The 14834-nt window shown below is 36.6% G+C and overlaps 2 protein-coding genes across 5 annotated transcripts in view; both read left to right on the forward strand.

Annotated features, from left to right (window-relative positions):
- Positions 1–619, forward strand: part of LOC306993251 (putative C-type lectin domain family 20 member A) — a 9009-nt gene extending 8390 nt beyond the window's left edge. The window contains exon 6 of the mRNA XM_079602918.1: positions 1–619. This exon is cut by the window's left edge and continues 221 nt beyond it. The gene's annotated coding sequence lies outside the window, so the exon portion shown is untranslated.
- Positions 620–1685: 1066 nt separating this feature from the next.
- LOC306992904 (uncharacterized protein) overlaps positions 1686–14834 on the forward strand; it is a 50691-nt gene continuing 37542 nt past the window's right edge. For all 4 annotated transcript variants that reach the window (XM_079602178.1, XM_079602179.1, XM_079602180.1 and 1 more), the window contains exons 1-6: positions 1686–1821; positions 2913–2954; positions 3451–3495; positions 4103–4750; positions 10046–10114; positions 14212–14274. In XM_079602178.1, coding sequence (XP_079458304.1) covers positions 1819–1821; positions 2913–2954; positions 3451–3495; positions 4103–4750; positions 10046–10114; positions 14212–14274 — 870 coding nt within the window. In that variant the 5' untranslated portion in view covers positions 1686–1818. The remainder of the gene's footprint in view (positions 1822–2912; positions 2955–3450; positions 3496–4102; positions 4751–10045; positions 10115–14211; positions 14275–14834) is intronic.

Below are 14834 nucleotides of genomic sequence, written 5' to 3' on the forward strand. Positions count from 1 at the left end.
ATTTCAGATAAAAATATAAGTAGGCTATGAAACTGTGTTTATTCACTACTCTTGTCTTCAAAAGCTGTTTTCAACCTGTGCGTTTCTTTTGAAGAGAATTAATAGAGGATCCACATTAACGCCTAAATCTTAAATAATAGAGGAATCTGAAAAGTTGAAACAAATCTATTTATTTATTGTTTCTTTTTTTTTACTTATTCAGAAAAATATGTTATGAAATTACAATGTTAGCCAGCAAGACACTAAACAAATACAGAAATTGTGCTGGAACTTCTTGTGATTATAGAATTACTTTTTACATTCTCATTATTTAATATATGATGAATGATTATGAATGAATGATTATATGAATGATTAAATCAGGTCACAAACTGTTATAATGTAGCGGTTTTAAAGTTTAGAATAATAATATTAAACGCGTTTTAGTCCTGTGTAGTTTAACCCTGTGGAATGTAGGTTTTCTAAAAAATCTGAAAATATATATTTTTACTTTTTGTTCATGTCATACTACAGTGTAAATTTGACAACATTCATGTTAAGAGATACTTTAATCACATTAAACTAAAATAAATGAATTGCATGATTTTCTTTGACTTTTTAAACCAATAGTGCACACGGTAGAATAACATAAATTATTTTAAAATGTATGCAAATCCACACTTTTCTACTGTTTAATGCCCAAATGTTATCGGTGAAATATATTTTTTTGCATTAACGCTGTTTTTGTCTTCTGTCTCCCACAACATTTAAAGCCTTTCCATAAATTGTGCTTGTGTGTGAATTTCATCAAAAAGAAAATTTAATTTAATGCTATTTTTATTATTTTGAAGTCCCTTGCATAGGCATAATTTATACCATTTTTAAAAGGACAACATTAACTAATTTACCATCTAATAATCTTGATAGTAGCCTAATATGAGTGAGCCTATAGACTAAAGTCTTTGCTACAGTGTTACTACTTATTATGAATAAATCATTGTTTACTGCCCTCTTGTGGTGAGACCGAGCACGTGCCTACTGTAAATGATATAGGTTAAACTGATTAGATATAATATTAGATATATTGAAGAGTTTATCTAATCTGGCACTGGATGCAAATTATTCACCATAGAAGAACCAAACAGTTGGACATCAACTGAAGGCTAAATGAATGTCGATCAGATTGCATTAAAACTGTGTCAGATTATGCTGTTCCTGATTAAGAAATGAAAGGATCTGAGTTGGTTAAAAAAAAAAAAATGTATTCCCAAACCAGGACTGAACGATTCGCTGAGATCTCACTTTCACCTAAACTCGTGGTAATAAAGAGGCAGATTACTATTTTAAAAAATATAAATACTTTCTTTTTTTTTCTTTTTCTTTTTTTTTTAATGACGGGTAAATAAGACAAGTTGATTTACATGCAAACCCAATCTCAGAAATGTTCGCAGTGCTGTTGTCGTCGTCCTCTTCTACTGTAATACGCAAACTAATGAGAGAATGCCATTGCATTGCATTAGTTTGGACTAAACTGTAAATGCCTATATTTATTGCATGAAACGATCCCTCTGTTCTTCTGTTCGGTTTGGGTTATTTAATCTCATTCAGCTGGTAATGTTGAGACGGGACAGGCAGGGTTGAGTTTAGTGTGTGTAAGTTAGCTGGTGATGTGGAGACAGGACAGGCAGGTCGGCACAGTTTTCCTCAGGTGTGTGTTGAAAGACTTGCGAGCTTCACCTGTTGCGTTGGCTTTAATATTTTTACATAACGAGTTTGGTGAGTGCTTCAGTTTAGTTCGGCCACAGGTTTCCTGTAAGCCTCTCCGACCTCACAGGCTACATGGTAAGTTTGTGTTTGTTTTGTTAAAATATCTATGCGTCAAACTTGCAACGATAAAACAATAAATACAGTGAGCTGCACATGTGATGCCACTGCTAACGATCAACACAAGCGCTGTTCCTGTCGCTGCATTAACATGTCTACTACACACAGCGATACTTGAGTAAGAACGTTTCGTTAGCTATAGGTTGCAGATGACATATACTTTACTTGACCCATACAATTCATTTAGCTGGTTTAAATTAGTGTATTTAGGTTGATTCACCAACATTAAATAGCCTACTATTTTTTACTTAAATTAGCTATTTTAGATGTTATAATTCTTCAGTGTAGAAATGCTGTAATACTGCACTGATTGTTGATTTGAATCTGAGGAGTGAAATATATCTCATTCTGTGCATGTTTTCAAATGTCATAAACTCATTTGCATGCTTTATTGTGGCTTAGCTAGGTGTGTATGTGAGTGTTTGTGCTGTCATCATTGACGTCTCATATTTTGGGTTAAAAAAATGCAAATATGGACAAACCCAAACGTTGGATCAAAAATGCAATTTAAAAATGTAACCCAGTGGCTTTTGGTTACCCAAAAACAACCCAGCATGTTTTAGAGTGTAGCATGCTTACATTGCTATAACGCAACTGCTTTTGCAACTCATCATGATCAAGTCATCAGCCCGATTTTACCTAACAGGGAACAGAATTCTGGCAAATTGTGAACAAACGTTCTTCCAAAAGCGTTAATAGAACATTCGTTCAAAGTTCAAATCTGGTCTTCAATAATGTTCTCAAAACGTCAGCACAAAAACATAATTTATACAATGGAATGTTCCCTTAACGTTCGAATAAGGAACAAAAAAAGTTTTTACAAAACTGGATGTTTTGACAATTCAGAAAGCATTTGAAAATGTTCATACATTAGTAAAACAAGTTCTTAGAACATATTTTTGTTAGCTGGGTATTCCACAGGTCTTTAAGTTGTTGTTGTGGTTGTTGTTGTTGTTTAAATAACTTATGGAATAATCCCAGTACAAATACAGTGCTCTGGAAGTTATTTAACCGTATTCCATCTGTCCATCTTCTGTATTGTGTCACAGGATTCTGATTCAGTGTTTGGGGCGTCAGGTCTGATTATGGAGGTGAGATTCGAATTAACTTCTTATTCTTATTAAATCACTTAACAATACGAATATATCAGAGTCCAGCCAGTCCATTTGACACACAGCTCATGTAAAGATCTTCACGTCTGTAGTTGAGGATCATCTGCCGGCAGTAACAGTGCATGTACACATAAAACCCCCTTTAGTTTACACTCGTACAAAATAAAGGTTCCAAAATTAGTTTTTTTTTTGTGTGTCAATAATGCCACAGAATAATTATTTTGGTCCCCAAAGAACCTCTCAATGAAAATGCTTAAAAACTTCATTTTCTTTTCTTTCTGATTGTAAAGAACATTTTAATTATCTAAAGAACCTTTAGTGATTGCATTGACGTTAGAGGTTCTTCATGGAACCATTGATGCCGATAAAGAAGCTTTATTTGCACATGTGAAATGTATGAAGGAGAGTCCATATATGTGCTTTTTACTGTTTTGATCCAATCTGAACTCTTTATTTCTGATTTTGTCTCCACTAGAATGGGATCAACAGCTCCTTGAATCCTTTCTATTCAAACCCACAGGTATCAGTGACTATCTCACACTTACATTACCGTTCAATAGTCTGGGGACAGAAAGATGTTATCACTTTTATTCAGCAAGGATGCATATTGCATTAGATTTCTATTTCATATAAATTCCGGGTTTTTTTTATTACTTTTTTGTTTTTCATCTAAGAATCCCAAAAACAATCAAATGTATCACGGTTTCCTCACAAATATGAAGCAGCACAACTGTTTTCAACATAAATGTTTCTTGAGCATCAGATCATTATTACACTGATTTCTGAAGGATCATGTGACACTGAAGACTGGACTAATGATGCTGAACATTCAGCTTTGATCACAGGAATAAATTACATTTTACAATATATTCACGTAGAAAACAGCTGATTTAAATTGTAATATTTCACAATTTTACTGTTTTTACTGTATTTTTGTTCAAATAAATACAGCCTTGGTGAGCAGAAGAGACTTTTTTTCAGAAACATTAAAAATCTTTCTAACCCCAAACATTTTAGTTGCATTTGTTTCCTTGCGTATTATAAATCACTTTGACATAATTGATGCGTATGTTCTGTAAATGGCATTAAATCCTCACATGTTCTGTTGAATGCGCTTGTGTTTGCAGGATTACGACGTGAAACCGGTTCATGAAGAAAACATGTTAGCAAGCGTAACGGGACAAAGCAACGGCGTTCATCATTCGCCTCTGTTTCCAGACTTTACTGTGGACAGCGATCCTTTCCCGCCTCCAGACTGGGTTGTGTTTCCTCCAGCTGGTTTTAATGAAGATAACACATCGGATGTGTTTCAAACTACATCAGGCTTTTGGGATGAAGAAACAGACATTTTCCAGCCTTTTAAAGACAAGGTGGACTCTGATCTGACACAAAGCAGCTCAACCAATCAGAACACAGAATCCTCGTCTTCAGCCAATCAGAGGGATCCTCTGCTGGACTTCATCCTCTCCAGACGGAAGACATCCCAAGCCACTCCTTCTTTCACATCAGCGCTCGATGTATTCCAAGAAACGTCCAGCTTCTTCTCCAACACCGATCCAGTGTCTGATGATATTTTCAAGACCAACATCTCTGACATCGAGGTGTTTGATCCTCTGTTCGACTTTCAGGATGACGTTCTGTCCAATCAGAAGAGCAATACTGATCTGCCTCTCATCGGTCAAGAATCGAGGCTGGACGTTCGAATGTCTCACGTTGGTTTGCAAAACGGAGCCGTTCAAGAGATTCCTCACACAAACAGCTCCAACGGAGGCCTGGTGAGAACATCTTTAACTTTTATACTATGATAGATATACACAGATATTATAAAATACAATCTTTCTCTTCGAAATCAAAATATCGATGGCTCATGCTGCACTACGTAGATTTTTGTCCAATCAAATGCTCTCTACACTAACTAACCCATGGGAATCGAACCCAGGGCCGTGCCGTTGCAAGCAGCACCGCTCTACTGTTTGAGTTACAGGAAAGCTGTGTTTCATTCAGTCCTTTCAGCGATGTCATAGGAGTCTGTAATTATTTGGGTTAGGGTTCGTTTTGTCGCACATCATGTGGGTGTTCAAACACAGTCTGTCCACCATCTTCATTCTGTTCTCAGACAGGACTATAATTATGTGATGTTTACAGCTGGCTTTCAAATAGTTTTGATGTTAGGTCACCATTGGGGTTGTCTTAAAGTTAAGACAGTTTTTAGGATTTTTTGTGGAGTTACACCGTGTCCTAACCAGACGCGATGCGATAAAATCCAGCGACAAATAAGGTGTCTGTCCAGACATGGCGTGACTGCGAGATGCGTACAAATCAGTCAAAAACAGCCAATCAGAACAGCATGTGGGCGGAGTCTCAAAATGCTGAGCCAATCAGAACAGTGTGTGGGCGGAGTCTCAAAATGCAGAGCCAATCAGAACAGTGTGTGGGCGGAGTCTCAAAATGCAGAGCCAATCAGAACAGTGTGTGGGCAGGCTCTCACGGCGAGTGCACAGCACCAGAGAGTAATCTTAAAGAGAGTAATATTTCACCTTTTAAACATTATTCAAATCCATTCTGAGTTACTAAAACAATCTTTGTCAAATAATACACTTGTTTCTTCACAGTTTGAACGTTCTTGTTTCCATTTGTTTAATTTCAAGATCTGAGGTGAATTTTCCATTGTTGCTTTTACAGCTCAAAGCTGGAGCACTAAATGATATTCAAAGTCACATGACACGCTTTTAACATTTAAATAAAGCACATAAACAGTGCCTGAGATTATTATTGCCACACTTTGTGTTTGTTGTTGCAGCGCGACGGCGCAGAAAAATAGAAACCGTTTCTAAAATACAATCATCGTGGCGTCGCGTCGCGGCTGGTTAGGACAAAAACTCTGATTAACATGGAAAAGATATCTTTTATCGCGCTGCGCGTGTAGTTACGGTGCAGATCCACTTGTCTGTGCAACACTTCTGTCGCGCCGCACTCCCCTTTATTCCTATGGGTGACGTCATGCAACTTTGACGCACTCGCAAAGCATTCCGGGAAGGCGGCGCTGCATTTGAAAAACTGCTGCGAGTCAAAAAGCTGGCCGATGCTTATCTTTATGCAAATTAATCCGTTGAACGCGCCACGACTATCCAATAGAAGTAGAGCACATGGAGACGGGGGGAAGTCTCTCGCAGGTCCTTTGTTTAACATTCAAGTTCAAGTTCAAGTTCAAGTCTTTATTTTTGCCAGAACGACACAAATCGCCTGGAATTCATTTTGGTGCTAATTTGGCTCACACAAGACAATACAAGACACTGGACAAGAATAACAGCACATCATCAGGCATGACATGTACAATAAAAACAGAAAATGTTTGATAAATAATAAAAAAATAATAAAAAATACTTGGATTGCTACCCAGGAATATATACAATAAATAATCAAACAGATCAAAACAAAGTTATTGTGCATTTAGTGACCCTGAGAAGAAGGACATAGCTGTTACAACTGCAGAGCAGTTAAGGATTATTGGTGTGAATTGATGGCCCTCACAGCCTGCGGGTAAGTGCTATTTAAAAAACGGGTTGTTCTGGATCTGATACTTCCTAGCCTTCTACCTGATGGTAAGGGGGTGAAAAGGGAATTAGCAGGATGTGATGAATCTTTGAGAATCTTTAGACCAGTTTTGAGTAGATGGGTGTTATAAATGTCGTAGATCTTAGGGAGGTCTAGCCCAATTATTCTCGAGGCTGTCCTGACTACCCTATTCAGTGAAGACTTATCATCCGCTGAGCAGTTCCCCCACCATACAGTGATGGAGAAAGTAAGAGTGCTCTCTATCACAGCCCTATAGAAGTGGAGCATTCCAGCCTTGGACACTTTAAATTTCCTGAGTTGTCTTAAAAAGAAGAGTCGCTGCTGAGCTTTTTTAACAATCTGGCTGATGTTGATGTTCCATTTAAGACTGGATGATATAATGGTCCCAAGGAACCTGAAACTTTCCACCCAATCTACAATTTCTTCCTTAATGGCCAAGGGCTGGAGCAACTTACTATTTTTGCTCCTAAAATCGACAACCATCTCCTTGGTTTTGGAGATGTTGAGGGACAAGTTGTTAACTGAGCACCACTCAGCCAACAGAAACACTTCTGTTCTGTAGGCCGATTCATCATCATTGGTGATGAGGCCCACCACAGTCGTATCATCCGCAAATTTAAAAATCTTGACTGAATCGTCATTAGTATAAAATGAGTACAAGAGGGGAGACAGAACACACCCCTGGGGGGCGCCAATGCTGGTGGACATTGATTTTGACAAGAGGTTATTAACCCTAACCACTTGAGATCTATCAGTTAAAAAGTCAAGGATCCACTTACATATGGACTCCTTAACACCCAACCCCAGGAGTTTGTCACACAATCTCTTTGGTATAATATTATTAAAAGCAGAACTAAAATCAATAAACAATACCCGTGCATATGTAGCTGAACCTTCCAAATGTTGAAGAATGTTATGGGTGCAAAGAGAAACAGCATCTTCAACAGACCTGTTCTCCCTATATGCAAATTGGAAAGGATCAAGTGACGTAGTTGTAAGATGATTGGCCACTAATCGCTCAAAAACGTTCATGATAACAGAGGTTAGCGCCACTGGTCTGTAGTCATTCAAGCAACTCACATTTGACTTCTTGGGCATAGGAATGATTATGGCTGATTTAAAACACGCTGGGACTTTACATAGTCTGAGGGACCAGTTAAAAATGACAGTAAAAACATACGACAGTTCATTGGCACACCATTTAATAGTGGAAGCCGAGACCTGGTCGGGGCCTGCTGCCTTCCTGCAGTTTTGTTTCCTCAACAGTTGTCTGACCTCATTTTCTTCTATCAGAAAAGGTGGTTCAGAAGGAGCTATATTACTGAGGTTAGAGCTAACTGTACATTCAGAGTTAAATTCAAATCTACAGTAAAAATCATTTAGCTTGTTAGGTAGCAAGGGATCATCACCAAGAACTGCGTGACTGTTTTTATAGTTGGTAATCTGTTGAAGGCTTTGCCAAACACCCCTGCTGTCATGAACACCCAGCTTAGCTTCCAGCTTAGCCCTGTAGTTAGCTTTTGCCTTTTTAACAGCCCGTTCAAATGCAACATTCGAACGCTGGGTCAAATCCACGCCCATAGCGGTAAACTTGAGCAACGCCCATCAAAGTACAAATGTGGGGAGGCGTCGCGACACCATCCAACAGTCGTGTCGCATTAGACCTAACCAGACACGATGCGATAAGATCAAGCGACAAATCATTTGTCTGTCCACACTAGATGCGACGTGACTGCGACATGCGTACAAGTCAATCAAACCCCACAGCCAATCAGAACAGCTTGTGGGCGGGCTCTCGCGTCAAGTGCACGGCACCAGAGAGTAATCTTGACGGCAATCGCTAGAAAATGGATAAGTAACTACATAATCAAATTCACAAATATTACACCAGTTAAACATTATTTAAATACATAGGCTACTAAGGAATTACTAAAACAATCTTTGTCAAATAATAAAATAGAATTGTTGCGTGTCGCTGTCGCGGCTGGTTAGGACAAAAACTCAGCATTTTAGTTTTTATCGCATTTTTATCGTTTTAAGACGCATTTTATCGTGTGTCGCGGCGCGTGTAGTTTGCACACGGTGTTAGGATGCTTCTGTAATACCCTTTTTGGTTACACTTTATTTCGATAGTCCACTTTAGACATTCTACTAACTATAAGTTACTATAACTGAAGCCATTTTCATCTTTTACTGATTTTGAGAGGGTTATACATGCTTTTATCACAACTCGCCTGGACTATTGTAATGCTTTATAAGTAGGTATTAACCGGGCCTCCCTCTCCAGATTACAAATGGTTCACAATGCTGCCGCTCGAATCCTTACCGGAACTCGCAAGCGAGATCACATTACGCCTGTTCTTCCCTCCCTTTATTGGCTACCGGTTTGCTTTAGAATACATTTTAAGATTGTGTTGTTTGTTTTTAAAGCTCCTTATGGTCAAGCCCCAGTTTATATCTCTGAACTACTGAAGCCGCACGCTCCTCTGAGGTCAAGCTACTCTATTTTTGTCTTTAGAACGGCTGAAAAACAGGGGAGATCGAGCATTTTCAGTCGTGGCCCCAAGGCTGTGGAATGATTTGTATTCGTGATCTGTCTGATCTGTGGTCGTGCTTTAAAAATGTGAAGGCTGTGGAATGATTTGTATTCGTGATCTGTGTGATCTGTGGTCGTGCTTTAAAAATGCGAAGGCTGTGGAATGATTTGCCTCTGCATGTCAGATTGCCCCCAGCCTTCACATTTTTAAAGCACGACTTAAAACTCACTTTCATTCATTGGCCTTTAAACCTGCTCGAGAGCTATATTCTGCATTTTTGTTTTCTAGTTTGTCCCTTGTTTAAAATGTTAGTTTTTTGTTACTCATGCGTTTATTATCTGTCCGAAATCAGGTCAATGTCCAGCACTTTGGTCAACCTCGGTTGTTTTAAATGTGCTTTACAAATAAAGTTGGATTGGATTGGATTGGATTGGATTGGATAAGTAACTTTTCAACTACATGTCAACTATCTGCCATTAGAGTATTAGTAGACTGTAGAAGACTAGTAGTTTTGGTTAGGTGTTAGGGTTCGGGTTAGGAGAATAAGTTGACTTGTAGTTGCCAAGTTACTTATAGTCAGTAGAATATCTGTTGGGGGACCATTAAAATATATAAATATTAAGCAGACAATCTATTAATACCCTAATGACAGTTAGTTGACATGTAGCTGCAAAGTTACTTATAGTTAGTAGAATGTCTAAAGTAGACTATCAAAAAAAGTATAACCCCCTTTCCTATCCGTAGTTAAGATTAGATTATGCACTCAAGAAATGTAATTCTTTAATAGCTTTTGTCATAAATGAGGATCGAACTGAAATTGACATGGTTACCAAACAGATAAGATGGGATTCTAAAGTTAGGATCTTTCTGTAATTCCCACAGGTCATCTTTTAATGGGGTTCTTGGACCCATTTATTTATCTCCCAAAACAAAATGGCATTTATTTTGTTCTTGTAGATGTTCAGGAGGCGTCCACCGAAACCTGCTCCCCGCCGTAAATCCCTGAAGAGCGTCCATCAGCCTCAGGTATCACTCCTTCACTGGAGACTTCTCTCATTATTCCTTCTCATCCCTTTCCTTTTCCCATATTAGTGTTCTGTGGGAGATGTAGTGGATGTGATTTGATGATAATATTAGTCTGGATACTATCTTTTTTAATACTTCAATAACATTACAGGTAAACATAATTTGCACATAGAATTGCAAATAAATATTATACAATTGTATATAAAGTCCATTTACACAAAACAAAACTGTAGAGGGATCATTTTATTTTCAAACAAATAATTTAGTTTTTATATGATCTAGTTGCTATTTATATGTATTTTTAGTGAAGTACATGAAGTAAATATTACAGTATCAAGCCAGTACAGTATTACAGTATTAAACACTTTTCTGGTCATATTGTGCGCAATCTATCAGTGCACATTTTTCTAAAGAAAGTTGTGTGTTTTCATGTTGTTTGTTTCATAAAGCAACTTTTCTAAAATCTTGTCTCAGAATTATGAGATATAAACTCGAAATTATCTTTTTATTATTTTATTCCGTGGTTTCCGTAGACTGCAGAAATGCTCCACCCACAAAACAAGTCATCGCTGTTTAAAAACACGCAAATGGTCTATAGTTAATCATGACAAATCCTGAAAGTTCATGGGCCCGAAAATGTGCTAACTCTGATTGTGACGTGAAATGCCTTTTCGCAATCCATGATGAAATCAAGTGCATTTTGGTTACCCTTTATTTTGATGGTCCACTTTAGACATACTAATGCAACTACATGTCAACTAACTCTCATTAATATGCAACTACATGTCAACTAACTCATTAATATTCAAAATTCAACTACGTCAGATAACTCTCATTAATATTCAACTACATGTCAACTAACTCTCATTAATATTCAACTACATGTCAACTAACTCTCATTAATATGCAACTACATGTCAACTAACTCTCATTAATATGCAACTACATGTCAACTAACCCTCATTAATATGCAACTACATGTCAACTAACTCTCATTAATATGCAACTACATGTCAACTAACTCTCATTAATATGCAACTACATGTCAACTAACTCTCATTAATATGCAACTACATGTCAACTAACTCTCATTAATATGCAACTACATGTCAACTAACTCTCATTAGTATGCAGCTACATGTCAACTAACTCTCATTAGTATGCAACTACATGTCAGATAACTCTCATTAATATGCAACTACATGTCAACTAACTCTCATTAATATGCAACTACATGTCAACTAACTCTCATTAATATGCAACTACATGTCAACTAACTCTCATTAATTTGCAACTACATGTCAACTAACTCATTAATATGCAACTACATGTCAACTAACTCATCAATTTGCAACTACATGTCAACTAACTCTCATTAATATTCAACTACATGTCAACTAACTCATTAATTTGCAACTACATGTCAACTAACTCATTAATTTGCAACTACATGTCAACTAACTCTCATTAATATGCAACTACATGTCAACTAACTCTCATTAATATGCAACTACATGTCAACTAACTCTCATTAATATGCAACTACATGTCAACTAACTCTCATTAATATGCAACTACATGTCAACTAACTCTCATTAATTTGCAACTACATGTCAACTAACTCATTAATATGCAACTACATGTCAACTAACTCATCAATTTGCAACTACATGTCAACTAACTCTCATTAATATTCAACTACATGTCAACTAACTCATTAATTTGCAACTACATGTCAACTAACTCATTAATTTGCAACTACATGTCAACTAACTCTCATTAATATTCAACTACATGTCAACTAACTCATTAATATTCAACTACATGTCAACTAACTCATTAATATTCAACTACATGTCAACTAACTCTCATTAATATGCAACTACATGTCAACTAACTCTCATTAATATGCAACTACATGTCAACTAACCCTCATTAATATGCAACTACATGTCAACTAACTCTCATTAATATGCAACTACATGTCAACTAACTCTCATTAATATGCAACTACATGTCAACTAACTCTCATTAATATGCAACTACATGTCAACTAACTCTCATTAATATGCAACTACATGTCAACTAACTCTCATTAATATGCAACTACATGTCAACTAACTCTCATTAATTTGCAACTACATGTCAACTAACTCATTAATATGCAACTACATGTCAACTAACTCATCAATTTGCAACTACATGTCAACTAACTCTCATTAATATTCAACTACATGTCAACTAACTCATTAATTTGCAACTACATGTCAACTAACTCATTAATTTGCAACTACATGTCAACTAACTCTCATTAATATTCAACTACATGTCAACTAACTCTCATTAATATGCAACTACATGTCAACTAACTCTCATTAATATGCAACTACATGTCAACTAACTCTCATTAATATGCAACTACATGTCAACTAACTCTCATTAATATGCAACTACATGTCAACTAACTCATTAATATGCAACTACATGTCAACTAACTCTCATTAAAGGGCACCTATTATGGAATTTTGAAATTTACCTTTCATGTAGTGTGTAACATAGATCTAAGTGAACAAAAACATCCTGCAAAGTTTGAAATATGAAAGTGCACCGTATATAAAGTTATTGTCTTTCAAAAGTGAGAGTCGACTCTGAGTCATTTTTATGAATCGTTAGAAGACCGAAGCTTTTTCTCTGACTAGATGACGTCAACTTGTCAAGTTATTTGAATACGATACGCCCACTTATTGCGCTCCAAGGCCAGGGAAAATATCATGGCGACGAGACGCTGTGTTCTGAAGTGCGGCTCAAAAGCCAACTTTTTTCATCTGCCCAAGGAGGAGCATTTGAAGACTAAGTGGCTACAATTCACTATACCACAGAAGTATAGTCCGAGCCTTGTGCTTTGTTCGCGTCATTTTGAAGATGATTGCTTTTTAAATGCACTCAAACTTGGATTCGTGAGCCGGGCTGATATTGAAGGAAGGTTCAGTTCCAAGTGTATTTGCATCAGCTTCCTCCTCCGTATCACAACCTGTACGTGTTATTAATAATTTTTGCTTTTATATTTTATGTAGCATGCTTAATAATTATTTTGTTTGTTGTGTAAGCACCGTTTAGCTTCTAGGTCTTCAATGACAATTGTATTGAGATATGTGAAGTGTTTGTCGTTGTTTTCGGAGTAAAGAATAGAGTAATACCTCGTAGTAACTGCATTTTTTTTTTTTTTGTAAAAACGTTGTTTATGCATCGGGCTAATGCAAACAAAGACTGATTGTGCTTTTACAATATGAACTCTGGGCTATGCTCGCTAACATAACATTAAATTCTTTATCTTATTTTTCGTTTTTTACTACAAACTATAAAGCAGTGGACTATAATCATTATTATAATACAATTTAATTGATAAAAGCATCATTGCACTCCGTGTTAAAAATAAGTATTATCTCTGTAAACACTGCTGGGTCATCTGACCAATCAACGCAGATTAGCGTCGCGCAGAGGAGGGGTTTGAAAAACGAGTCGTTGAACGAATCATTTGGGAGTCGGTGAGCAAATCAGGTAAAAATAAATGCATATTATACGACAACAAAAGTGTTTTTTGTCATTGCATGCATGTAAAACTGTTGTTGGGGACTCCCAAAACAACATTAGGAACATTTTAAATGTCATAATAGGTGCCCTTTAATATGCAACTACATGTCAACTAACTCATTAATTTGCAACTACATGTTAACTAATTAATTAATTCCAACTACATGTCAACTAACTCTCATTAGAGTGCTAGTAGACTGTAGTAGACTGTTAGATTCAGGTTAGTAGAATAAGTTGACATGTAGCTGCAAAGTTATAGTCAGTAAAATGTCTGTTGGGGTGCATCAAGCAGATATTAATCAGACAGTCTATTAATACTATGATGACTGCTAATTGTTACTTTTAGTTACTTTTAGTTGGTAGAATGGCTTAAGTGGACCATCGTAATAAAGTATTACCTGCATTTTATTTTCACTCCACTATTATTGTATTTTTTAGTTTAAATGCAATCTTATCTACGATCTGTTATCTGTTCAACACTTTCATGAAATGTTTTGATCTGGCAGAACACGACGGCTGAGGTTGAGAACGATCTGCCAGTTTATGAGGACGTTCTTCTCATCGGTCAGGTATGTGCCACAGTTTCAGCGGCGTTGGTTCCTGAAGTATTTTTTCCATTTGTTTCTCCCACAGGGATTTCAAAACAGTCTTCGTTAAAGCATTACAATCTATAAACCAAACCAACCAGCTACGAGGAGCATCATAACATTATAAACTTTGATTTAAAGCAAACAAGAATTTGATATTTGGACATAAAATACAAAGGTACAAGACTGCGAACTCAATGTCTTTAGTGAGGGAAAGAACTACAGTGCCATGAGGCATTGCAAAATGCATAATCAAATAAAAATTTGTGGAATTTTCTGTACAGCTTCATGGCTAAAACATTATTATTTTAAAACTAAGTTGAAATAATGCAGGCTAATTGCTTCAACACAAGCAAATACTATTGATTAACAAGCTCGTAGCTCATAGCAGGGCTCTCTTTAACGGTTTATAAGTTAGTGTTGAAAATCTATTTATATTTTATTGATTCTTTTTTGTTAGTATTGTTAATATTATTTTCGTTATCAGTATTGTTATTGTATTTTCTTTCTAAAAGCCTTCCATCGACAGGTGTTGAAAATCA

Source organism: Phoxinus phoxinus (assembly GCF_949152265.1).
Source record: "Phoxinus phoxinus genome assembly, chromosome: 2".
In the NCBI taxonomy this organism is placed as follows: Eukaryota; Metazoa; Chordata; class Actinopteri; order Cypriniformes; family Leuciscidae; genus Phoxinus; species Phoxinus phoxinus.